The sequence below is a fragment of the Erpetoichthys calabaricus genome, chromosome 17 (assembly GCF_900747795.2).
Source record: "Erpetoichthys calabaricus chromosome 17, fErpCal1.3, whole genome shotgun sequence".
NCBI classification, from domain to species: domain Eukaryota; kingdom Metazoa; phylum Chordata; class Cladistia; order Polypteriformes; family Polypteridae; genus Erpetoichthys; species Erpetoichthys calabaricus.
The window spans coordinates 53,066,931-53,094,112 of record NC_041410.2 but is presented as its reverse complement, the minus strand read 5'-3'; the positions used below and the strand labels follow the sequence as shown (position 1 = coordinate 53,094,112).

The following is a 27,182-nucleotide window of genomic DNA, read 5'->3' as shown; positions in this document are numbered from 1 at the left end:
CAGGGGGTCCGGTACCCCATACTCTCGGAGTACCCCCCACAGGATTCCCCAAGGGACACAGTTGAATGCCTTTTCCAAGTCCACAAAACACATGTAGACTGCTTAGGCAAACTCCCATGCACCCTCCAGGACTCTGCTAAGGGTATAGAGCTGGTCCACTGTTCCGCGACCAGGACGAAAACCACACTGTTCCTCCTGAATCCGAGGCTCGACTATCCGACGGACCCTCCTCTCCAGGACCCCTGAATAGACTTTTCCAGGGAGGCTGAGGAGTGTGATCCCTCTGTAGTTGGAACACACCCTCCGATCCCCCTTCTTAAAGAGGGGGACCACCACCCCCGGTCTGCCAATCCAGAGGCACTGTCCCTGATGTCCATGCGATGTTGCAGAGGCGTGTCAGCCAAGACAGTCCTACAACATCCAGAGCCTTGAGGAACTCCGGGCGTATCTCATCCACCCCCGGGGCCCTGCCACCAAGGAGTTTTTTGACCACCTCGGTGACCTCAGTCCCAGAGATGGGGGAGCCCACCTCTGAGTCCCCAGGCTCTGCTTCCTCATTGGAAGGCATGTTAATGGGATTGAGGAGGTCTTCGAAGTATTCCCCCCACCGACCCACAACGTCCCGAGTCGAGATCAGCAGCGCACCATCCCCACCATATACAGTGTTGACACTGCACTGCTTCCCCTTCCTGAGACACCGGATGGTGGACCAGAATCTCCTCGAAGCTGTCCGAAAGTCATTCTCCATGGCCTCCCCAAACTCCTCTCCCGCCCGAGTTTTTGCCTCAGCAACCACCAAAGCCGCATTCCGCTTGGCCTGCCGGTACCTATCAGCTGCCTCCGGGGTCCCACAGGACAAAAGGGTCCTGTAGGACTCCTTCTTCAGCTTGACGGCATCCTTCACCGCCGGTGTCCACCAGCGGGTTCGGGGATTGCCGCCACGACAGGCACCGACCACCTTACGGCCACAGCTCCGGTCAGCTGCCTCAACAATAGAGGCACGGAACATGGCCCATTCGGACTCAATGTCCCCCACCTCCCTCTGGATGTGGTCGAAGTTCTGCCGGAGGTGGGAGTTGAAGCTACTTCTGACAGGGGGCTCTGCCAGACGTTCCCAGCAGACCCTCACAACACGTTTGGGCCTACCACGCCTGACCGGCATCCTCCCCCACCATCGAAGCCAACTCCACCACCAGGTGGTGATCAGTTGACAGCTCCGCCCTCTCTTCACCCGAGTGTCCAAGACATGTGGCTGCAAGTCCGACGACACGACCACAAAGTCGATCATCGAACTGAGGCCTAGGGTGTCCTGGTACCAAGTGCACATATGAACACCCCTATGCTTGAACATGGTGTTCGTTATGGACAATCCGTGACGAGCACAGAAGTCCAATAACAAAACACCGCTCGGGTTCAGATCAGGGGGGCCATTCCTCCCAATCACGCCCTTCCAGGTCTCACTGTCATTGCCCACGTGAGCATTGAAGTCTCCCAGCAGAACGAGGGAGTCCCCAGAAGGTATGCCCTCTAGCACCCCCTCCAGGGACTCAAAAAAGGGTGGGTACTCCGAACTGCTGTTCGGTGCATACGCACAAACAACAGTTAGGACCCGTCCCCCCACCCGAAGGCGAAGGGAGGCTACCCTCTCGTCCACCGGGGTAAACCCCAATGTACAGGCTCCAAGTTGGGGGGCAATAAGTATACCCACACCTGCTCGGCGCCTCTCACCGGGGGCAACTCCAGAGTGGTAGAGAGTCCAGCCCCTCTCAAGGAGATTGGTTCCAGAGTCCAAGCTGTGCGTCGAGGTGAGCCCGACTATATCTAGCCGGAACCTCTCAACTTCGCGCACTAGCTCAGGCTCCTTCCCCTTCAGAGAGGTGACATTCCACGTCCCAAGAGCCAGTTTCTGTAGCCGAGGATCGGACCGCCAAGGTCCCCGCCTTCGGCCACCACCCAACTCACACTGCACCCGACCTCCTTGGCCCCTCCTATAGGTGGTGAGCCCATGGGAAGGGGGACCCACGTTGCCTCTTCGGGCTGTGCCCGGCCGAGCCCCATGGTGCAGGCCCGGCCACCAGGCGCTTGCCATCGAGCCCCACCTCCAGGCCTGGCTCCAGAGTGGGGCCCCGGTGACCCGCGTCCGGGCAAGGGAAAACGCCGTCCAAAATGGTTTTTCTTCATAGGAGGTTTGTTTAACCGCTCTTTGTCTCATCCCTCACCTAGGACCAGTTTGCCTTGGGTGGCCCTACCAGGGGCATAAAGCCCCGGACAACAGAGCTCCTAGGATCATTGGGACACGCAAACCCCTCCACCACGATAAGGTGACGGTTAAAGGAGGGGGCTTTCTGTCATGGTTGAAGTAAAACATAATAACAGTCAATTATATGGTTTGGAGGCTTCTTAAATGATAACTGAGGGGATGCATACTTTCCCACTTCAAGCACTGGTTTTCTCCCCATAATTCTATCATAGCGATGTATTTGTTGGTAGAGAAAAGACGACACGGGAGTGAAGTTCAAAACTGGAGAGAAGTAAGGATTGTAAAGAAGAGAGAAAGTAAAAAGAAATAATCTTGTGAACTACAATATATTTTTGATTGTCCAGTCCTCTCCCTTTTGGTCGAGTAGGGTGCATTAACTGAGCTGAGCTGGTATTTAAAACGATGCTGTCGCTACCTGCTTGCATTAGATGCAAAGAAACCAGTTTTCCTGTATTACTGCCTCCCTTCCTGCCAACCCAATTTGTGCTGTGATGGGAACAAATCTGACCTGAGCTTCACAAAACCTTCCTCCTCGCACCCTACAGCTCTCCCACATATAATCCTGTCCAGTTATGTAAGTGAAACTATACAGGAGGAACTTTAAATTTCACAGACATTTTAGTGTAGTGGTTCTCCTTGGAGATCGGAGTGTGTTGATTTTATTACATATTTCAAGGAGAAGGGCGGGGGGGGGTGTCACCACTGGAATTGGAGTGCAAGAGCCCTTCAAAGCCGTAATCCCCATTCCCACACCCTCCCCTTTTCCCTGTGCAGAATGCCTCACTCCTTCCACCCTATTTCTAGTGTTTCTGTTCTGCTGCCGGCCTTCATTTGCATTCATGACAAGCCCCATAACTCTGTGCGGTCCATTCCCAGTGTTGTGCCAAGAAAAGGTGTTAGAATAGCCCTGTCGCTGCAACATTATTTTTGGCAAATATTGAGAAATAAAAAAAAATCTGTCAAGGCATTTATTGCGAATCTGGGGTATTTACTTTTTCTATTATGGGGGAGGGTTTACAAGTAAATGTTGATATATTGAAATGTCCTTTCTTAGCAGGTACCTACTACCCTAAACGTACTATCTTACCAAATTTCAACTTTTATCTAAATGGGAAAAAGTGCTGCTGTTGATGAGTAAATGAGTGACCTTTGCATTACAGTAATCCCTCGCTACTTCGCGGTTCACTTTTCGCGGATTCACGACTTCGCGGGTTTTTAAATACAAGTGATTGCCCGCCTATCGCGGAAGTTATGTTCCAGACCCATCAGCAACAGGAGAAAATCCGCGATATAGAAAGACCATATAAATAAACATTTTTATAGTTTTAAGCCTTAAAATACCCATCCCACATGCTTTAAACACATGTAAACTTATAAAACACACTTTGTTAACACATATGATATGTGGATGTCGGGCTAAGGATATGAGTAACATCTCACTATTATAAAACATTTTAACTTCACGCAAGACAATACAGTGAGACAGGAAAATTGGTGATGTACAGACTTTTAAATTATTGACAGGCAGAGTGACAAGCAGCACAAAGCCAGCACAAAGTCCACTTGTCCTTAGCGTTCATTCAGCTCCCCACCCCCTTAACAATGCGAACTGCGCCTCCGGGGAGGGGGGTTTGAGCGAACGTGCCTTCAGCCCTCACAAAACCACACACACACTCCTCCTCCTTCCGAACGCGCAGATAGACAAGCAGGCATTTTGGCAGAAGCAGCACAAAGTCCATTTCTGCTCAGCGTGAGTTCAGCTGCCCCCCTTCACAAAGCGAGTGCAGACACATTGACGTCTGATCGCTGCCTGCAGTGTGCAGTGTTGGTCTGCGGTGTTTAAGAATGCAGAAAGTGTTGAAGAGCATAGGAAGTGTTTATAAGAGTGTGGGAAGGGTTTATAAAGCCTTAAAATATGTATAAATAATAAAATAAATATAGGTCGCTACTTCGCGGATTTTCACCTATCGCGGGGGGCTCTGGAACGTAACCCCCGCGATAGGTGAGGGATTACTGTATATAAAAAAAACACTGCAGTTAGAGGAGTAGGCTATTTGTATTAATAAGAAAATGGCAACAATGTGTATTTATATAATTTGTCCGTCATATTTTGGTGCACAATATTTAGAGATTTTTACAGACTAGGAGACCATCTTGATCTATAAAGCTTTAAGGCAAAATTCCAGCCCAGCATTGTACGTTGTAAATGCAGCCTGACCCCTTTCACACTGACAAGGATTAAAAACGTCTTGAACTACGCATAATATAATTTCAAGCAATGATGATAGCACGGAGTACAAAAGTTTGATTGAAGGTTTAACCTATGCATTTAACTCACTGTGAGACCCTTAGAAACTTATTAAATCACTTCTCTGCCATTGCTATTATTATTTAGTCAGGCATGATGGTACTGGGTAGGGCAGTACTACCTGTTATCTGTGATAGAAGAGTTCCCTTATATGTCCTTGTTTTATAGGCATTTGACTTTTGAGACACTGAATGACTTCCAGAGGGCACAGCTCCCTGTGGTGCACATGAAACTCCACCAAAGCATAACAAGAATAGTTCTGTCATGATGATTACTCAGAACACAAACAACACTGGGGGAATTTTGGCACTGTGGTTATTTAGGAATGGATTTTATGACCAAGAAATTCTTGCTCATTTTAAAATTGTTTAGATTTTTTAAACGATTAACACTGATAAACTGAAATAAACACGACATTTAAATGTTGATAGCATTTATTAGAGGCATTCAGCAGCTCACTCTCTCCGTCTCACCGCTTAATACACACCTGCCAAAACTCCCCCACGCCGCTCGCATAACCTCCCTTCTCCCAGAAGCACATACGCTGGGTTAAATAGTGCAGGTGAGATGTGATATATTAACAATCTCCCATATAATTTTTTTACAACAAAAACAAAAGAATAAAGGGGAAACATATGTAACAAAGTCCTTGGTTACCATAGCAGAACAATAAAGGCCACATTAAACACAACAAAACAGTAGTTACATATACAATTGAAATTGCATAAGACAGTTTTAGATAAGATTTCAATAGCACCATAGCCCTTCGCTGAGTACTTTTAACAACATGAGAGCAGATGCTCCCCTTTTTGTTAGACAATCAGCAAGTTGAGCTTTTGTGTCCGACCAGAGAACCTTCTTTATTTTTTTACTCTGTATGAGCTCCTTTATACTGCTTATTTCCAGTCTAAGTCGTTTCTCAGTGACCTGTTTTGTTGACTTAAGAGCATTAAACAGAGAGTGATTGTCTGTCACACAGACCAAAGGGGGAGCATTCAGATCAGCATTTCCAGTAGTAAGCTCAGAAAAGAGGGTCGCCAGAAAGATAGCATTATCTATTCCATCTGACAGGGCTAGAGTTTCCCCTGCCAGAGTGCTCCTCACCACACGTCTAATTCTCTTAGACTGCCAGAAGAGGGGAGAAAACTTCCCTCTTTCTCCCATGAGACCAATTAATATACCCCCTTGTGTACCCCCATCAGGAAGATTTCCTAGGGAGGCATCACTGAAAACTGTCAGATTCAGAGCATCATTGTTTCCCAAATGCTGAAACCTGAGAGTGACCTTTTCAGATTTAAGCTTTCTAATGACCTTATTTATCTCATGAATTGACTGAACTGTGGCATCTTTTATATTTGACCCCAATCTGCTTACATCAAACATGATGTCTGGTCTGGTTTGTTTTGCAACCCACAATATCTGTCCAATTTTTGACCTAAGTTGCTCTTTTTCAGTCTCATTAACAGAGGCATCCCTCTGCAGGGCACGCGCTGCTTGTAGGGGAATTGGCTGTAAGTTTTCAATGTAACTATGTTGATGAACATGAATTTCACCATTAAAAGTAACAAAGTCCATTCCCACATAGCAGAAATTTTCATGTTCCTCACGCCCCACCTGAAATGCAGACTTAAGCGTAGGAATCACATCTTTCGAGAAGTTTTGTGAGCCTGCCCAAAGAAAATCATCAACATGACATGCAAGTACTCCAGTAACCTTACACTGCTCATCCAACCAGTAGAATACTGCTGGATCTACTTTGGACATTTTACCACCTGTACTCAACATGATTTCTTTCACCTTATTGTACCAATACAGTGATGCATCAGCAAGGCTGTAAACACACTTGTTGAGTTTCCATAGAGTATTTTTCTTTTCTGCTTCAGCAGGAGGCCGGATATGGATTTCTCTGGACAACTGCATGCCCTGTAGGAAAGCAGATTTGATGTCCATGGAATGGACGTGCCATTTGTTTTGACAGATTACTGCTAACAATAGTCTAAGAGATTCAGAAGCACAAGTTGGAGAATCTTTCTGCAGCTCGTGAATATTAAACTCTTCAAATCCTCTAGCTACGAGTCGTGCCTTGGGCACAATGCCATTTGGAGTTTCTTTGAGACTACAGACCCATCTAGTAGAGACACACTTTTGACCTACATCGTCAACTTCTTCAAAAACATTGTTTTTGTACCAATTCAAGATTTCATCCCGCTTAGCCACATCAAATGAAATGTCTTTTGTTATAAGCACATCACTCTCCCTAACAGGTGATTCAATGTTAAGATTATCAATACATGATAAATCTACTGACTCCTTTTGCCCATCACTGCCATCAGGTTCAATATGTTGCAAATTATACCAGCTTTTGTATTTTCCAGAAGCTTTGCCTGCTCTACCTAAAACCCTTGCTTTCTGTAGACCACCACCATCCTGCTTCATAAAGGTCACAGTTTGTCCCTTCTTAATCTTTACACCAGTGGGAGAGGCAGGGTTATCACAAACAATGTGATCTGTTTCCATTTGTGTCATACTAGTATGAATCACTTCTCCTGTATTTACCTCCCTGTCGCCGATTGTTTCCTGTTCGCTGTCTGTATTTTCTTCACTATCTGAGCTTACTGCTACCTTGCTTAAACTGTTTTTTCCTTTTTTGTTTTGCCTGTTGTCTTTCACAGTCTGCTCATCCTTAGATTCCTGATCCTGCGTGTTTATCTTACAGAGTCTGGATTGATGCACTCTTACAAGAATCCCCCCATGTCTTATAAACACCACAGCTCCATCCTGACCAATAACTACCACTGGTCCCTTCCACTCTGGACAGTCCCCTCTTTTGTAATATACCTTGTCTCCAGTCACATACATTTCATCAGTGGGCCTGAGCTGCTTACGTATTGCCCTTCTTATCCGCTCAGAAGACTCAGCTTCTGTGAATGCTTTCCTGGAAGCATGTAAGGCAGAAATATGTTCTCCCACTCTAGCACTCATAGTAGTGCCTTCTAAAGCAGGTGGTTTATCGACTATCACAGAAGGAAGATTAGGATTTCGTCCAAACACCAACTGATACGGACTGTAGCCATGAACGTTTAACATACTGTTCTTAGCCATGAGGGCCCAATCAAGGGCAGTGTGCCAGTCACATCCATTCTCTTGTTTGACCTTCAGGATGATTTCAGTCAGTGTCTGATTGTGTCTCTCGAGTAGTCCGTTGCTCCAGGGACTGTATCCTGCTGTTTGTTGTTCTTGTCTCGATGTTAAAGTTCTCAGCCATGTCTCTGATCTCTTCACTATTGAATTCACCTCCATTGTCGCTGTACAGCCTCTGAGGGGCACCATGAACACTAATCCAAGTGTGAATGAAGGAGTTTACAATTTCAGATGACTTCTTTGTAGTTACAATGTTTCCAGCGCTGAACCGTGTAAAGTGATCGATTATGTGAAGATACCACACACCTGGCTCTAACTCATGTAGATCCACCGCCACAGTCTCGTTATACTCTGAAGCTAAAGGTAACCCCACAGCAGGCTTTGGCTTTGTCCTTTTGTACTTCTTGCATATTTCACAGTCATTTACTATTTGTTGTAGAATAGTACAGCATTCTTTGTCCTTATTTCCTGAACTGTGAATAAGTCTCTGTAGTCTGTCTGCTGACGCATGACCAAACTGCTTATGGAGCTTCAGAAGAACTCTGTGTTTCTCATCTGTAGACATATTTTCTGTCACTGTAAGGACCTCCTCTTCACTTTGAGGTTTTTTAGCTTCTTTGTCTCTGATGTCTACACAATAATGTCCAGAACTAGTAAATTCAAGAGGAATGGATTGTTTGAACATCACTGCACTGTCTTTTTTCATGTCCAGAATGGTTCCTGCCTTCTTCAGTGACGTTTTACTTAGCAGAAGTGGAATGTCAACCTTGACAACTTCGGTTTCAATGTTGCATTTTGTCAGTCCTATTTTAGCTGGCAGTTTCACATTTCTTGTGGAATACACCAGACTCCCATCACCAAACCGAAATGGTCTGCAACTTGGAGTTTCTGTTTGCATCAGTTGGTTCACTTGTTCTTGAGTGAGGCTGTCAATATAGTTTTCTAGCCATTTTTCCCCACACACAGTCCGAGTACAAGCCGTGTCAATAATCGCCGATCCCAATGATTCAGTCATAAATATCTCAGCATCTGACATGGAGCCCTTTATGCACAATGTGATATTACACTCTTCTACATGTGCATCTTCAGTTATTCGCACTTGTTCAGTTTTCTTATGCGGGCAGTCTTTAGCCCAATGAAATGTACACTGGCAAATAGCACATCTGGATCTCTTACCAAACTTATCCAGTGGATTAGTCCCCTGTAATGGCTGCTTTTGTAGTCCACTTTGCGACATCACGTTCCGTTTTCCTCTGCCTTGCGGTCTTTGTTCTGTGAAAAACGCAGATTCCTGGTTCACTTGTATTCCATTAAATGATCCTATAGTTTTCCTTCCAAAAATCCTCTTGAGCCGACTTCATGGAGGAGAACTTTAAATCTGTACAGGCCGTCAGAGCTAGCTGTCTGCTTTTTTCATCGAGGCAAGCCGTATCCAAAAGCTTAAAAGCCAACACAGCATCAGGAAGCGTCATATTATACTTTTTCATTCGGTTATAACGCTGTTCAAAGTCAATTATGTAGTCCGCCATGGAAACTGAACTGCTCTTCGTTATGCCATCAAAATAAGAATACGCTTCATATGCGCGATCCTTTTCCTCTTTTAGAAACACAGCGTCAAGCTTCGCTATTAACGTCGTCATACCGCTATCACTATCTAAATCTTCCGCAGGTATTTCCATCGCGGTTTCACGGGCTCTCCCTTCAAGCCCCAAAGCAACAGCAAGTGCTTGTTTCTTTCTGTCAAAGTCGGTAACTCGCGTCCAGACATTGATTTCATTTTTCCAGCACTCGTACGGTCTGGCATCATCAAACTTCGGCGAGACTTTATAACTAGCTGCCATCCTTATCAACCATCCTCTGCTACCATGATAAACTGAAATAAACACGACGTTTAAATGTTGATAGCATTTATTAGAGGCATTCAGCAGCTCACTCTCTCCGTCTCACCGCTTAATACACACCCGCCAAAACTCCCCCACGCCGCTCGCATAACCTCCCTTCTCCCAGAAGCACATACGCTGGGTTAAATAGTGCAGGTGAGATGTGATATATTAACAAACACCTCTGCAAACTGTGGGGAAAAAAGGCAGGACACATTTATCTCTTTTGACACTAATGTCCATTATTAGTGTACTTTGGTTGTACAAAATGCCTAAAAAACACCTTCACATCATGAATTGCTGTCACAAGATATTTTCTCAAACGCTCTTTGATTTCTTTAACAGCTTATTTCTATTCACATTTTTATTTCATTGCTTGTTCAAACTTTTATAGCCAAATATATGTGTGAGCATGAGATCATGCTAATACTGTATGCCTTGAAACCTTTTTATTTTCTCTTCTCAATACTTCTTACAGAACAGCCTGTGCCTAAAAGAAGGTGCAGTGGGATTAATTTCACATTACAGGAAATCTGTTTTGGAACTTCTCCCAACAAATAAATAAATAAAAAGTCTAGGCATCAAACCATCCTTGATGAGTATTGGAAACTTCTCTGTGCCCCCATCGGCAGTTGACATTGCTCTACAGACAATGCAATGTCGCTAAGGTGTGCTATTTTGTACTATAAGAATTTTAAAGGACTAAAAGGATTTGGACATTATGCTAGTGAAGATGTCCTCAGATTTGGGAGGACTCTGAGCCTGTGTGCTGAGAAACAGCACAATATAAAAACCAGCGATGTATAGTAGGCTTAAATGCATTAACATGACATACTTTATCTTGTTTAGTTGCTACCTTTTAAAACTTCTACAAAAATAAAGGGCAAACATCCATCCATACATTTCCTAAATATGCTCACAATGCAAAAGATATACAAGTAAAACTTTGAAATCTTTGTTTAATTGTGAAAATATTAATTAGGCCTTTATTAAGGTAATATTTTAAGAAAAATAGGAAGTTAGAGAAGGGAATACCTTTTCAGTAACAGCACGGGCGCATTCAATGAGCTCTCGTTTGGTGAAACTGTCCGTTGGGGTAATCTGAAGGGCACCTGCTTTCTGGACCAGGAAGATACACCCATGACCCAACTCCTGAACTCTCATCTTTATTTGGAATCCAATCTGAAAAATGAATGTAGGCTTAAACCAATGTATTTTATATCCCCCTCACTGGGACTGTAAAAAAGTAATAAAAAGAAAACCATGCAATTTCAGAAGTCTCACTTACAGTCAGACACTTTAATGATAATTAAAGAGACATTTTATGCTAAAATGATAATAAAATAGAGCAATGATTAAATGATGCAGTTTCAGACTTCACACGGTACATTTGGCAGGTTTGTCCCTTGAGTACTACAAGCTCAGGGCACCAGTAGCTTACTTCTCTTTTCCAAGCATCATTAAAATTTAATTTCAAAATGTGCGTTTTTAATGACACCTTAAGGGATACACTCTACTTTTTCTTTTTTGCTCGAGCACTTTATCAGGTTAGTATGCTTTTTAGCAAGGCTCCTTAACCCATGGGTCCCTGTATTTGCACACCGATAAGTGCTGCTCTAATCTGCTTAACATACTCATGCCCACCCTCATGTCTAATGCTCCCAGGGAAGGTACTGTGTGATCATTCTACATTTAGATTAAGTGGGTTCAGTTTGCTCAAAATCCAAATGAAGTTCTTAAGAGATAGTTTGCTCTCTCTTGCATTATCAAAGAGCCATATGATTTGTTAACATGATTTGTGAAGAGGCAAAAGTTAGCTATTTAGTCACATTTGCTTATTTGTAAAGGTCTGTGGTAACATAAAAATTCAATATTTTAAAAGACACACACTGATGTTTTAAAGTTTGGAAAGAAAGGAAAATTTTGAACATAACCCACTGTGCCAAAATGCCTTATATTTTGCATAAACGATACTGACATTTTAATGACTTCCAATGTGACAATTCCTTCATGACAAAAGAAAGTTGCTTTCCTGGATAAATAATACATTAAAAGTGACAGGTTCTCATTATTTCTACTGTATGTTTAAATCGATCGGCCTAGCTGGAAATAAAATTGACACCTTTAAGCACTTATACAGTATTTGCAGTGGCATGCAAAAATATTCAATGACCTTGAAAGTCATCATAATTTTCTGCATGGAAAAAGATTTGTACACTTACTGTATATACTTTCATATAAGTCAGGTCTTGAAACCCAAAAAAATAGATCATAAAATCAGACCCCGACTTTTATGCCCGTTCAAAAAACACTTTATTTTTAATTTTTTTTTTCATCTTCTTGTGTCCTCCAATCCCACACCAGTTTCTCAGAGATATCAAATTTTGCTGCAGCAGCGCAGTTTCCAATTTCTTTCGCCACTTCAACCATTTTTAATTTAAAACCAGCTTCATATTTTCTTCTAATCGAACACTCCCTCGTAGATAAGGGATGCGCTTATAATAAAGGTGTAGAGGGTGTGAGATACAAAAAACACAAAACAGTGCAAAGTCGCTTTGGAATAATTAGGGTATTACCGTGTGGTCACGTTGGCACAATACATAGAAAAAAAGGCAGTGTGCTCCGTGGTTACTCTCTCAGGTGGGCATTAGCATATCATAATCTGTTGGACCAAGAGCGTGAGTTTTCCACATTCAGTTTATACGACCAACATTATAAAATACCAGAAATTATACGTTAAAATCAAGTCCCGACTTATCCACGGGAGAACTTAAACACGAGTATATACGGTATTTATTCATTTAGTATGTTTAATGTGAACTCTTCTGCTGTAACAATACATCTCTAAAATCAAAATGAACCATTTTCTGTAGATATTTAACTGAAGAAGTAAAACGCCAAAGTTAGTGTTTGCCTAAGTATTCAAGGCCTACACATTCATGCTCGGTTGAGAACCCTTTTCCTGCAGTAACAACCTTAGTTCTTTTGGGGTAAGTATGTGCCAGTTCTGCACATTGTTCAAGAGGGTTTCTTCCCTTTTCATCCAGCAGAATTTATAGAAATCTTCGAGGATTGTGGGATGGTGCCTCTGGACAGCAGTTTTCAAATAGTGCCACAGATTCTCAATAGAGTTAAGATCAGGGCTTTGACTTGGCCATTCTAAAACATTCACATTTCTGTTTTCAAGCCATTCCAGTGTTGCTTTGGCCATATGCTTATGGTCATTGTCATGTTGAAAGATGCATTTTTTTCCCGAGCTGAAGGTTCATAGCAGACTGCAACAAGTTCTCCTGCAATATTGTATGGTATTTGTGTCCATCCATTGTCCCTTCAACTCTGATGAGATTCCCGGCACAGGAAAAGCATCCCCACAGCATGATGCTGCCACCATCATATTTCACTGTAGGTATGGTGTTTCTTGAAGCATGGGCAGTGTTAGGTTTAACACTACACAAACCTCTTTGAAAAATTCTGTTTTGGTCTCATCTGACCATAAAACCTTGTCCCACATCTTAACTACGTCTTTCTCATGCTTTGTACCAAATGCCATTTGTACTTTTACGTGGACCTTCTTTTATGTGGCTTCTTACTTGCAACCCACCCATAGAGGCCTTCACTCCACTTTCAGCCAAAGAGGATTGCAGACTTCTGAGAGTGATGGTTGGATATTTGGTAGCCTGTCTCACCAGTCAATGTCTTGCTCAGATGTTTAGTTTTGAGGGACAACGTGACTGTGGGTGCTGTGATGAACATTCCTCTTTCTGATGATGGATCCCACAGTGCTTAATGAGACATTCAAACTTTTCAATATATATATTTTTTTAGACATTTCTTGTATTGTGCATTTCAATGACTTTGTTTCTCCCATCAGCAGAATGCTCCTTTGTCTTCATTTTTGCAGTGATTGTCCAAAAAAATTATGTCCCTTACAAAGGGGGCTTTTTATATCTACAGAGATATAAAGGACTCACAAGTAGTACCTAATTATGTTTATTTATGGTCAAATGACTATCATCTTTGTGAGGTTTGTGATTCATTTTGATTAATTTATCATTTGTGTAAACCTGAAGCTTCCAAAGCACAGAGGTTTAAATACTTATGCATACACTACCTTTTGCATTTTTCTTCTTCAGTTAAATATCTACAGAAAACAGTTTATTTTGACTTTGGAAATGTACTGCTATAGCATATGAGTTCACTTTCAAAATAGTGAATAGATAAATATGTGTGCAAATTATTTGTCATGCAGAAAATTATGACTTTCAATAAGATTGAACACTTTTGCACACCACCGTATTATTTTAATTTCCTTATAATGACAGATTTGAATATGGAATACCCAAAGTGCTGTAGATAAGACCAATTCTTTTGACCCACAAGTGTTTTTCAGTCTAAGACAGTAGCTATGCCAATGAGGCTCTAGGTTTCTTACCTCTTCAGGCTCTGCTGTAGCTGCTGCCAATCTGCCTTGCTGCGCCAGGTGCCCATAGTCTGTGGTGACTTGAGATGCCAGACCTCCCAGTTCCTCTGGGTTGGTTACGGATTTAGTCATCTAGATAAAACAAATGATTTTTTTTTTTTAATTTTAGAGGTATGAATGTTGAAATGATTTTACAAAATGTGTACCTAACATTTGTCAGAACAGCTGGTACTAGCATACAGAATACTCATGTTACGTTAATTATCCATCCATCCATTATCCAACCCGCTATATCCTAACTACAGGGTCACAGGGGTCTGCTGGAGCCAATCCCAGCCAACACAGGGCGCAAGGCAGAAAACAATCCCCGCACCGCAGGGCACACACACACACACACACACAATTAGGGACAATTTAGAATCGCCAATGCACCTAACCTGCATGTCTTTGGACTGTGGGAGGAAACCCACGCAGACACGGGGAGAACATGCAAACTCCACACAGGGTGGACCCAGGAAGCGAACCCGGGTCTCCTATCTGCGAGGCAGCAGCGCTACCCACTGTGCCACCGTGCCGCCCGTTATGTTAATTATACATACCAAAAACTACAGTAACTTTTAAAATGTTCATCTGGGAATAAAAAAAAATGCAACACAATTTCAACTTGGTATTACAGAAGCAATCTAATAGATTTCAAGGGCTTAATAACATGTCCTGCATTTATGGATTAATTATCTCCATAACTATTCCATAACCTTTGGGATTAACTCGTGGAGACCAAATGTGTATGTAAATATTTAACAATCAATATTATGTTTATGAAAAACTGACCAGGCCAATTGACTTTGGAGCGTCCATGAATGATGTTGTTTCTTTTAGAAGTTACCAAAGTATAGATTTGATATACTAAAAACACCAAGCAATAACATTTTCAAATTGTGATAATGTCCCATATTAAGTCAAAATTAGCTAATTATTGGCACAGTTAAGTCTAGAGATCAAGGAGAGTTGGGTCAAATCTCAGCTGGTGGAAAGGTAAAGTGCAGGGTCGAAGTTGGGGGTGAGATGGGAGTTGTTTGATGGGGTACTTATGAGATGGACAAGTGGGCAAATAAGCCCACTGAGGCAGTAGGAAAGCCTTGAAAGCAGCAGGGTGTTTGTTTTGTTGTTCAATTTTGCCTTTTACTCCATCTTTCCCCTTTGACTCTCCCTGCCTGATGTGTTTAAATGAAACCAAAACACCACATTTCAAATGTATCCTCTCCTGTTACAAACCTGTTAACTGTTACACATATATTATAGCGATGCAGATTTAAAAGCTTAACTAATAACCTATTTGAAACTCATTAAAATAAAAAAATATGTTGTGAAAAATATAATACAAACTCAGTTAATACCAGATGCTTCTTTTAAAGTAGAGACCATCTAGATTTCAAAGTAAACAAGAATATTTACAGACCAAACATAAAAAGCATCCAGTTAATCTTATTAGCAGGCACAGTAAAAGACACAAAACTGTACACCATAGTCAGTCATATCTTAAATTACAACAAAACGTCAACTTCAAAGACTACATTCGGTAGTGGGTTTCAGACTCCCACCCTATGAGGTCATAAGAACAAAATCCCTCAAATGTATTAAATTATGATAATATAAGAGACTAAGTAAGTAATAAAAACTTTACGCTGACATTTACTGTTGTAAATACAATAAACAAATAAAATCTTATGAAACTCAATAGATCACTAAAATTTAGAATTCAACATACCATTTCCTGAGCTGTAACTGCGATGGCTTTGGAGTACTTCACCATAGTGGTCTGGTAATCAACAAATGAGCCTTCTGGCTCAGGGGGTGTTCCTTCATCCAGCTATTAAAGTCATAAATGGAAAAGAAGTGTTCAGGTACATTATTCAATGAAATATGAATAAGATGCTATACTGTACAACTGACCAGCATATTTAAAATATAACAACTACAGCTCATCTGTTGATCCTGCCCAAAAACAGGTAAGAGAAAAGTAATGGAACCTTTCAACTGCCATCCTAATTTGCAGCAAATAAGTTAGAATGATTGGTGAATACTACAACCCTCGGATTTCCATGTGGTACTCATTTAGTTTTTTATTTCCCATGTAAATATACAATAAATATTCATTGCAGACATCTGAAATGGAGACTATGGGAAACCGACAGAACACCAGAGTGAATCATATTAACTGGGTCATTTCCAATTCAAAACCAGAAAAATGTGCCAAAGCTGATAAAAAACAGTTGTAATAAAAGTGATTAAAAACATCTCTGAAATATTATGCTTCAAACAGTAAAAACAGCTCCACTGTACTGAAGAAGACACTGCCTTGAAGAAAAATGTCTCTACTCCATTTGTTTCCTTTTTTCTTTTTATTTTAAGTCCTTATATGACTGGTATTAGGTGAAGTATCATAACAAACATATTTATAAAAATTATGAACAGCAGTTTTACATAGCTGATTAGCAAGAATGAATAGATAGCCCATCCAGAAGACATAAGATCATGGTGAGGATTCCTTTTTAACTTGCTGTAAAACACAATGTGTAATAATTAACTAAGTGGCAAGTGGTGGTCCCTATCTTAAATTTTTAATGATTAATAGAAGGTGTGGGTTTCTTCCTGTCAAGCCATATTGCCGGCATGACATTCTCCAGTACCTCCACATTAATTGCTAACAATAAATCATGAGGTAAATTAAAGAACATGGAGTTATCATTACACCCCTAAATGATCAGTAGCTTAAGAAGCAATCTCTTATATATATATTTCTCTTCTGGTTCGTCCTCTTCAAAACTGGTCCCTCCCACACGCAGTCGACACGGCATTTCTCGATTCCTGTTCGTCCTCTTCATGTCATGCACTATACTGGCCTGCTGAGCGTAATACATCCAACAAGTACTCGAGGTGCTGCCACAACAGTAAAGTAGCTTTATCACATTTGCGGGAGCCACCTGTGTCTTTACAACAACTTCTTACACAGCAAACATCAGAAGCTAAAAAATTATTGTGAACACATCTGAGAATACAACTCTTCTCTAGCGTTTGCTTCCATGGGTGCACAGATAACTCAACCTCCTGGCCACGGACCATACTGTTTTAAAATACACGGGCAAATTTATCACCAAATCTCTCCACTATACGCTAACACTTCTACCTCTCATGGATATGGACAGTTGTATGCTTTTGACACAGCGCAAGCTACTGAAGTACGCTTACAAAATAAAGCAAACTCTGCATGCAGAGAAAATGTACTTCTCCAGCTAGATTCCATGCTCAGAACCATCAACCACTTCGCTAAATCATACAAACACATGCATGAAATCGCTCAGTCCAATCCAACAGCATCTGTACGAATGGTTTTCAAGGAAAACCCTAGGCAGGATTTTACGATGATACAATGCCCCGTCACTGCAGCGATTTTCGACATAGAAGATGGCGAAACGCCTGCCAAAAGGGACATTTGCATCTATCCCATAGGCAACTCCCGTAAACAGATTTCCACGCTCAATATGAATTGCGATCCTATGGTTTACCCACTTTTATTCCCTTACAGAGACATTGGCTGGCACAAAGATTTACAACATGTTCCCAATAAAAGAACCGCCAAGTGAATAAGGCTTACTCAATGCCAATTTTACGTGTACAGATTAGCAATGAGGAAAACATTTAGTATTTTGCACTCCAGCGGCAAACTATTCCAACAGTACGTCGTAGATGCGTATGTTAAAACAGAGGGCGCGCGTCTCAACTATCTCAGATTACATCAACAAGATCTGCGAGTGGAACTATCAGACGCACTGCAAGCAAACGCTGAAAATAACAACGTACGTGTAGGCAAAATGATCATATTACCGTCCACATTTCCAGGAAGTCCAAGATACATGCAACTAAACTATCAGGATGCCATGGCCATAGTACGTAAATTTGGAAAGCCTGATTTATTTATCACTTTCACATGTAATCCTGCTTGGCCGGAAATTCTACATGCAGAATACTTCTTTCAAGAAGTATTTATTTCCTCTTGATTTCTGAATTCCTTTCTCACCATTTTCCGTTCCTATTCTTACACCGTCGTATGCTACGGCGGGCGTTGGCTAGTTAATTTTATTTCCTATGCTGAATAACATTGTCACTGAAGGCAGCCATTCCACCTGCACTTAAGAACAGGTGATCCACTTGAAGCTAAACATGTTCTGGTCCATCCAGTACTTGGATGGAAGACCACCTAGGAAAAGTTTGCGTTGCTGCTGGAACAGGTGTTGGTGAGGGAGTGCTTACCCTGTGGTCTGTGAGTGGATCCCAATGCCCCAGTGCAGTGATGGGGACACTGTGCAGTAAAAATAGTGCCGTCCTTCAGAGGAGATGTAAAACCGAGGTCTGTGGTCATAAAAGATTGCTGGGCATTTTTCAAAAAGAGTAGGGTATTTCCCGATGTCCAGGCTAAATTGCCCATTGTGGCCCTTACCATTCCCTGTCTCTAACCGGCTATCTCTCTCACCACTTTACCACCTAATAATTAATGTGTGGTGAGCGTACTGGCACAATAATAGCTAATGTTGCATCATCTAGGTAGGTGCTACAAATTGGCAGTGGTTGCACTGGTTCCCCTTTCTCTATGTAAAGAGCTTTGAGTAGGGAGAAAAGAGCTATATAAATGTAAATAATAAATATTAATATTATTAAATTTACTCTTGATGCATATCTTGTGCAGTGCAGCTTAGCTTTTAGCATATTAAATTGTAAAACATAGGCTGGCCAATTTTAATTCTCCAACACGGATTTATTTATTGGCTATCAGCAGAATACTTAGCCATTTCTGATGTCCTAAAGCATTGCTAATAATTGAATAATGAAGGAGTTCTATGAGCACAGCTCCTGGAGTTCCTTTCAATATATCTGACTGATGCAATGACTTTTTCACTTCCCTGGGAAGTATTTTCTACTTAGGCCTTAAATACATCATCCAGTAATAAGGTACAGTAAGTGAGCCTGGAGCAAACCAGAAATAGCAGGAGAAGGAAAGGACAGAGGTCTTCAGAAAGGTATAGTAGATGTTCAAAATGGTATTTTCAGTTCAGTTTCTTGTTGTGGGCAAGTGTTAGGCACCTCCACTTATTAGACATGAGAAATAATCTGTTAGTTAGGCCTACGACTTTTTTGGGTCTTTGTTTGGGTTTGGGGATGGCACCCCCTTAATTCCACATGATATATCACTCACGTTTGTGAAAGTAAAAGAATTTATTGGCAAAGAAAGATTACATGTTTCGCTTAATTTCCGACTTAAAGGAATACATGCAAAACAATATTCTGTTTAAATGTTGCTTACCCCATGTGCTTTGTAGTGATAGCTGAGAAAAATTTTCATCTCATGTTTTCATGCAGAATGAGAGAAAACAGTTTATGAAATAACAGACAGTTAACGGCGACCAGTTCTGTTCAATAACAATGTGAAAACATCCATTTAAAAGAAAAAAGACTCCCACATAGCTCGTGTTATATAATCCACATGTCCGTTATCCAGTTTTATGGTCAAAATATGTCCATTTTTGATAAAATATTATTAATGCTTTGGAAAAATTCATCATTGAAAATGTATAGCAAAAGTGTCATTCCCATAATTTTGTGTGTCTGAATTGATGATCCATTTCTCCCCTTCATTTACTGGTCAAGAGTCCCATCTTCAATGCAAATGTACAGTATTGTGAGAATGACGTTTTTCCTGTTGATATTCAACGCTGTGTCATCCAAGAATAACATTTAAAAATATTTTTGCAAAAATTGCACACATTTTTCATGTTTTGAACATATGAAAGGATAATGGACATGTGGATCATGTGTAGCATGAGCTATGTGAAATTTTTGATTTTTTTCCCATTGATGTTTCTACATTGTTTGTCTTTGGACAGAAAAGGTCATCATGTCTATTATGTCATAAATGGTTTTCCGTCATTCTGTATGGAAACATGAGTTTAAAAATCAGCTATCACCACAAAGGGGTTAAGTAACATTTAAACAAAATACCACTTTTAGGCGGAATATTCCCTTAACTAAACATAAAAGGCAAGTGTGACAAAAGTAACTGCTTAAAAATACAAACCACAATGCCAAAATACTCATCATGCATGGGATCACTGGGCCATTAGACTGGTCTGGCTTGCAACCCAAGAGCAGTTGAGAAGATGTTTGCACATGCGCGAGATTTCAAAGGACGCTTGTTTTAAAAGTGAAGGTTTGTTTTTTCATTTGAGTATCAAAGCTGCTGCAGCATCACATGCTCTGTTTGCCATCTTTTGACATTACACCATTGTACTAAGAATTGCACTTCTTTTCAAGGTTTATGTTGTTTGTCTCATCCTGTAATTTTTTTTAAAATTTTCTTTTGTAAGTTGATTTCAAAAATAGGAAGTGGTTAACAAAGTAAAAAATATTTTCATATATAAATATAAATTTGTAACCCCACTACCCCACCCCACCCCACCCTGGAGCTATAAAAAAGAGAACAGAATAATATTTAAAATTAATTAAAACACACAGGTCATTGGAGTACCAGAGACCTACATGTCCAGCTGAGCAAGAGAAAATTGGTAAATTTTAATCAAGTTGAGTCATGGGCTCACTGTCATCCATGACTTAATCATGGAAACAGTGTCTTTCCACTTGCTGATAGTCTGAGCCGGTACACCACTGCTCCGTGTGGCTAACTGTCCTAATAGAACAAGGTTGTTTAAAGAGGACCTCCAGATAGAGAAAAGAACAAGGTCAGGGCTCTTCCACTGGGGAGCAATAAGAACTTTGGCTCTGGTGATTAACACAGAGAGTAAGAGTAGAGAAATAGGAGAGCAAGGAATAGAGAGAGATAAAATGGAGGAGAGCATGAATGCAACTGAGGCCCAAAGAACTGCAATAGTGGGACATTCATTCCCAAAACGTGCAGAGAAAAATGCCCAGTACATTAAGGGAGCACCTGTGACTAAAAATCAACCTGTAGATTGTGCATTTGGTTTGTCTGTTCGGAGTCATCGTCACGTGGAGTACGCACCTTCAATCACACGTCTACATCACTCTGTAGCAATTTCAGTAAATGTCGTCTTATAAATGTTCTGGCTCTAAAGTTTGGTTTGACAACAAGTTACGATTGGCTTCAAATAATGTTCATCTTTAATATTGTTTCTTTTTATTACTTTTATGTAAGGTCACTAACAATGCAGTATTTTTTAAACTATTGTACTGCAAGAGGGGGCATAAATCTTTCCAATCATTTTTTAGATGAGCAGCATTCAGTAAGATTAAAGTTCAGAGCTTTGCCATAAAACTTGCAGAGCATAGTGCTGCGGTATACTCTTTATACCTCAGCTCTTTTTTAAAATTAACATTTTAATCACTCCTGTGTAATTTCATTTTGCTAGCTTAGACTGTTCTGAGTCATTGTTAAATTTTTGCTGCAGTTTGGAAAGCACCTAAAAGCACAGGCTGTGCTCAGCCACATTGTTCTTACATGTAGATTTATCCAAACTTGAGGTGAGCAACGATACAGTGATGGCGTCAACAAACATGACTTTTCTGACAGAATCTGCACATGAAATACAATTGTTTGTGCATAAGAAACAAAGGACCAGTGCAAAGGATATAATTGTGCAGAGCACCATGAACTCTGGGTAAACGCCTTAGATATGCTTCTAAGGTGTTTGCTTCTTGTATGGATGAAAATGACCATAACAGAAGGACTGACCACTGACAGACAGAGGTGAGGACACAAGTCTGGGCAAAGTGCAGTCCCCACTTAAAGTCCAAAGATAATATTAACATGTGATCTTGTTACAGCATTTTGAGCCTGCAGTACATGAGGAGTGTTATACAAAAAATAAAGTGAATTGAATGCACAGCAGCTAAATGATCTCTTGGAATTTTACAAAACAGGTCCGGGTAAACTCTTAACTCTAACAACACAGCCTCCCTAACTGGAGGTGCTGATGACAATGCTTCCCACAATATAGATTTAAGCTGATTCAGACATAGTGCAGTTCTCTCACAAAAACATTACTACTTTTGAAATTAGTTTGTAAAAAGTATGTATAAAAATATTTAGTATATAAATATTTAAAAATGAACCTGAGTAAAATAATTACTATCCATCATGTTCTACCTGAATGACAAAAGGGTTACAAATCTTCCAACTACCATTAAACATGATTTACAAATCAAAAGCTACATTTTTAATTTCTAATGGTGATTTTCTGCAATACCTATATCATTAAGTACAGTGTTTGTTTATTCTACAGAATTATCTAAAAATGTGCAACTGCTGATCTAATACTTACTCTTCCCATGGCCTCAGCAATGGAGTCCACCATACCTCCAACCATTCCTACTTCACTGGCTGCTTCATTCATTGTGACCATGATGTCATCGACAGCTTCCTTCATTAGCTGTGCAGCCTCCGCAATTGCATCATGGGTATGGGCTGCCTAAGAAGAACAGCCATGACTTAGCACAAATGTTGGCTTCAACAGTTAATATACAGATGATGTGTATTGGCATTGAGAAGCCGAAAAGGTGTGTAAAATAAGTTATGAAATAAGCATAGGTGCTCTTCTATACATTTAAGTCAATTTTACTTACAGAGCACATTTAAAACAACACAAGTTGACCAAAGTGCTATTACAGCTTCCATAAATACACCAATACATACACACACACACACACACACACACACACACACACACACGCACACGCACACGCACACGCATATACATTTTCAAGTCAAAGTTGTTATTTTCAAAACATGGTAAACAGGCATTTACCATGTGAAATTGTGTTCTAAATTTTAAGTGTTTTCTATAAATTTAAACAAGTATCTTGCCTGATTTGGCACTTTATAATGGAGGGTATGGGACAAAGCTTAAAAACTGTCAATTTTTCAAGCCAAGACAGTTGTCGAACATTGCTTGGCATCTTTAAGATACACACACAGTGTGAAAGAGTTTAGACATGATTTTTGGGAAAAAAACACTAATAATATGAGATTCAGCCATTTTAAAATAAGACAAGCTGCGTGTGATTGGCTCAGCACTTGGTCTTCCTGGACAACAACCTTTCACCCCCTTGCATGGTGGTTTCATCCTGACAGACCAAATCACAGTAAACATTTAGTGCCATGTGGTTGGTTTTGATTTGATTTACTTCCATATTTACATACGAATTTCATATAAGCGAACAGAAAACATATCCTTACCATGACAAAAACAGTACCAGGAACATGCGATAAAATTAGTATTTCCAGATCCCTTTTGTAGTCACAAATATGCATCAAAAACACAGAAGGCATGCATTAATACTTAACAACTGTCTTGGCTTGAAAAATGGACGTATTTAATAAGATTGTAAGCTTTTCCTCTGTACCCCATACCCTCCACTGTTATGCACCAGAGTGGGAAAGATATTTTATTTAAATTTATAGAAAGCACTTAAGTTTAGATTAAAATTTTGCATGGCAAATGCCATGTTTGTGAAGAAATTACTTTGACTTGAAAACTACCACACTTATCCCATAGGAGTCCTTCCTGTTTTCACAAGATGCGATACATCCGCTTTTGTTTAAATTGTTTCCTCTCTGTATTCTTTCATAACAGAGAATACTATGAAACTTATTAAGAAAGAGAATAGCTTAGTTATCTACTCCACTTAAACCTCCAGTGTTAAATATTTTATCTGTTAATGATGACATTTTCTTTAAAAAGGCACCAACAAAACACGGCTAAACGCTTGCCAATAGATCTAATAAGTCTTTTCAAAAACAGACCTTGGTGTGATGTGAAAGCATGAGATTCCTTACCTTTGGGTTACCACCTCCTTCTTTGGCAGCATACAGCATCTGCAGGGCAGATTCCGCCAGAGTTTTGGTCTGATCTAAGACAGTCATTTGCTGCTGGTGATCTAGGAGTTTGGATGTGACTCCAACAGAGGCAAGAATAAGTGGCTCAAAGTAGCTAGCCAGTTGAGTAACCTTTCAACAAACAAATAGGAAATGAAATTTGCATGATAAAAAAGTGAAAGATCAACATGGTATCTAAATAATTATACACATATCAATTCAATCTAATAAATCTTGCATGAGATAACACACTGTGTTTGGACAATGGCATTTCTTCTTATTCCAAAGACATAGGAGGAGAGGAATATGTAACTGTGATATTCAAACATCCTCAAATATGGAGACAAATGCTTTTCAGCTGTAAAATTAGCAGTGTCCCTTCAATTGTATTATTGTTCTTGTATAGTTCTTCTTTATGCTTCTGCTCCTCTGATGCACATGATTATGTGATATTCTTGTCTATCAGCTGTGGCTAACCCATGAAGTGGGCTAGGCGGCCTGTGCCAACGGCCAGTGCAAACACCAATGAATCCATCCATCCATTATTACTTCTATAAAATCTATTTCAGGTGTATGGTAGCACATACAAAAATCTTATTTTCAAAAAACATCAAGTTTACATACTGAACTATGCTAAAGCAATCATGGTAATTTTTGCAAAACAGTGTAAGTTTTGTTTTCTGCATGCTTAGTACACTTCCTGAACTATGGGTGTTTGGGGCAATGGAAAACAGATAATTTCAGAACAACTAATGCTCAAAGTCTGAAATTAACATATACAGTAATATTAAAGAGGACTGAAGCATCCATTGAAAATCTCCTGTGCATTACTTCTTCCAGTCTGGAAGGTATGAGCACAAAAGCTTATGTCAAAAAGACAGGGAGAAGATTAGATTTAGATGAGGGGTGTGTGCTTTTAATACCATATCATCTATTTCTTATTCTAAGCATTTTTATGGCTACTTTTGTTGCAGGGAGAAAACAAAGTCATGGATTGTGCATACTGTGGCTGTACTGTTTTAAGCAGCTTGTAGATACTAAAATCTCTGATACCAGGAATAGCACTGGTGGATCAGGGAAGGATAAGCTTCAGTAACAAAAATATTCTATTGGTAATCCATTTAAAAATAAATAAATAAAGCAAAAAAGGATTAACAATTGTCACTGGTACATATAAAGTAGAACCCTTTTCCTCCCTAAGTGAATTTTGAACAGAAGAGTTGTCCGATTTTATTTACCTTATGTCCTAACTGTGCAGCCTCCCCTCGAGCAGCTGTAGATATTGGATCAATAAGATGGCCAATCTCTTGTACTGTTGATGTCAGCTGATCCTGTAAAGCCTAAAAATGAACACTGTCAGTTATACTTGGGCAAAGGAAACGTTTAAATTCTAATGTCTGAACTACCATTAGTCATATTCACCAGGGAGACAAACAACAGAAACAAACAATATTAGTGTATCAAGACAGTGAAGCTGTAGAAAGGACATCTTGCCAAAACCAAATTAAAATATGCAGAAAGATAAGTGACACTCAACAGTAAAATTTTAAACTGTAAAGACTGATGTCTTCAAAGGTTTGGCCTGACTCTTTAGACCAGAATGCTAATATGTCATTGGAACAGGAATATTCACTTATTCTAATGTCTCAGCTACAATGTAAAGTACAGTTTATGTTATCATTATCAGTATTCTGGTTAACTATACTAACATTAATAATAAACTGTACATGATAGCTTATTTTATGGGGTGCACTTTGGACCCCTTGGAGTAGCAAAAGAGAGAATGAAAACAAAAGTGAGTGCCAATATTGAGACTGTCAAGTCAAATTCTGGTGTGTGTTCGGACCATAGTGTTTTGTACATATTTATTTATTTAAAGAGCTTCTATAAAAAGCCAAATTTCCCGTTGGAGACAAATAAATATTCTACCTATTATTTTAAGTACCTATTCCATATTACATATACTAATGACGAAGTTATGTGTCCGTGTGTGTGTATTACACAGTCCATAGTATAGGAGGTCCTGGTAAGCCCTGAGATGGCAATACATTTCTGTCTGTACAGGACACAAGTCAAGCAGTAAGAGGTTCAAATAAAACGCCTTCTATTACAGAAGGATGGTCATGGACCACTTTGCCTTTAAGGCTAATATTATGTTGGAGACTGTGGGAACACCACAAGCCATAAAGGGGGAGCTCTAGTCTGGTACCGTCAGTCCAAATAGAGGCCAACGTCCAACCTGTGTGTCATTCTGGGGTGACTTGAAGGCCCTTCTTGCTACAAAACTGTCGAACTTGGAATTAGGAGAAGAAAAAGAGTTTCAGCTGGTGGGAGGAAAAAAGGCCAGGGAGACTGGGGAAAACAAGGTGTTGAAGGTGAAAATGGAGTGCACTTTAGAGTGTCTCAGGTGGGTTAAGTGCAATAGGACAGGGACTGAAAACTCACTACAGAAGGTCAAAAGCTTTACATTTATTATTTTTCCTCCATTGTTTAATACTTAATTCATCCTTAATCTTGCTTCCTTGTATTTAGTGCATATTTGATTGTTTAATAATAAAAAAAAAAACTTTGTATATCCATACACACATACATGCAAAAATTTGGGTACCCCTTTCCTTCAGTGCTTTGTAACAATGGCAGAAACACTGGACAATACGTAAATATACAGTAGACATCCAGCAGTAAATACACAGTGTTAAACGTATGCTATTTAAACAGAATTAGCCATTCAAAAAGGAAAGCACATAAACTGGATATTTAAAGGGAAAAACTGTTAAATGCCAGAGTTTTCTTAATGTGTCTGATTATTTTCTGGATTTCTTAGTATGAGTGAACTGTTTCATGCAACGCCTCTTACTTTCTGAAAGAACAATTAGTGGACACATCATACTGAAAAGACTCTGCACTACATTGCTCTCTGTGCCAATTTTCTGTATGTGTTTATATAGATCAGCTTGTAAAAACAGTCAAGACACTTAGTTTAAAGTTTACTGATTTCATTGATATAAAATATAAATATAAATCCAGTTCAGGTAAAATTTTAATTAAATTTGTAATGGGCTTCAGTGTTTTAAAGAAAAGACAAAATTCCTGGAAAATTCTGTTACAGGTTATTGTTGATGGCTATACAGGACATAAATATTTACCTGTCTTGCACAAGAGTCACCTGCTTTGAATAATCGGACTGCTTTGATTTAGTATCTCATCCACACACAATGTGGTGATGCAGAACTGCCTGCTTCCTTTGAAAATGAACGACTTCTGGGAAT

At 40.1% G+C, this 27,182-nt stretch overlaps 1 protein-coding gene across 2 annotated transcripts in view; it reads right to left on the bottom strand.

The window, feature by feature from the left end:
* Window positions 1–27,182, bottom strand: part of tln2b (talin 2b) — a 316,938-nt gene that overhangs the window by 86,917 nt on the left and 202,839 nt on the right. For both annotated transcript variants that reach the window (XM_028823593.2, XM_051920301.1), the window contains 6 exons: window positions 25,152–25,253; window positions 23,875–24,045; window positions 22,361–22,507; window positions 15,778–15,879; window positions 14,022–14,141; window positions 10,625–10,771 (listed from right to left, as the gene is read on the bottom strand). In XM_028823593.2, the coding sequence (XP_028679426.2) occupies window positions 10,625–10,771; window positions 14,022–14,141; window positions 15,778–15,879; window positions 22,361–22,507; window positions 23,875–24,045; window positions 25,152–25,253 (789 nt within the window). The remainder of the gene's footprint in view (window positions 1–10,624; window positions 10,772–14,021; window positions 14,142–15,777; window positions 15,880–22,360; window positions 22,508–23,874; window positions 24,046–25,151; window positions 25,254–27,182) is intronic.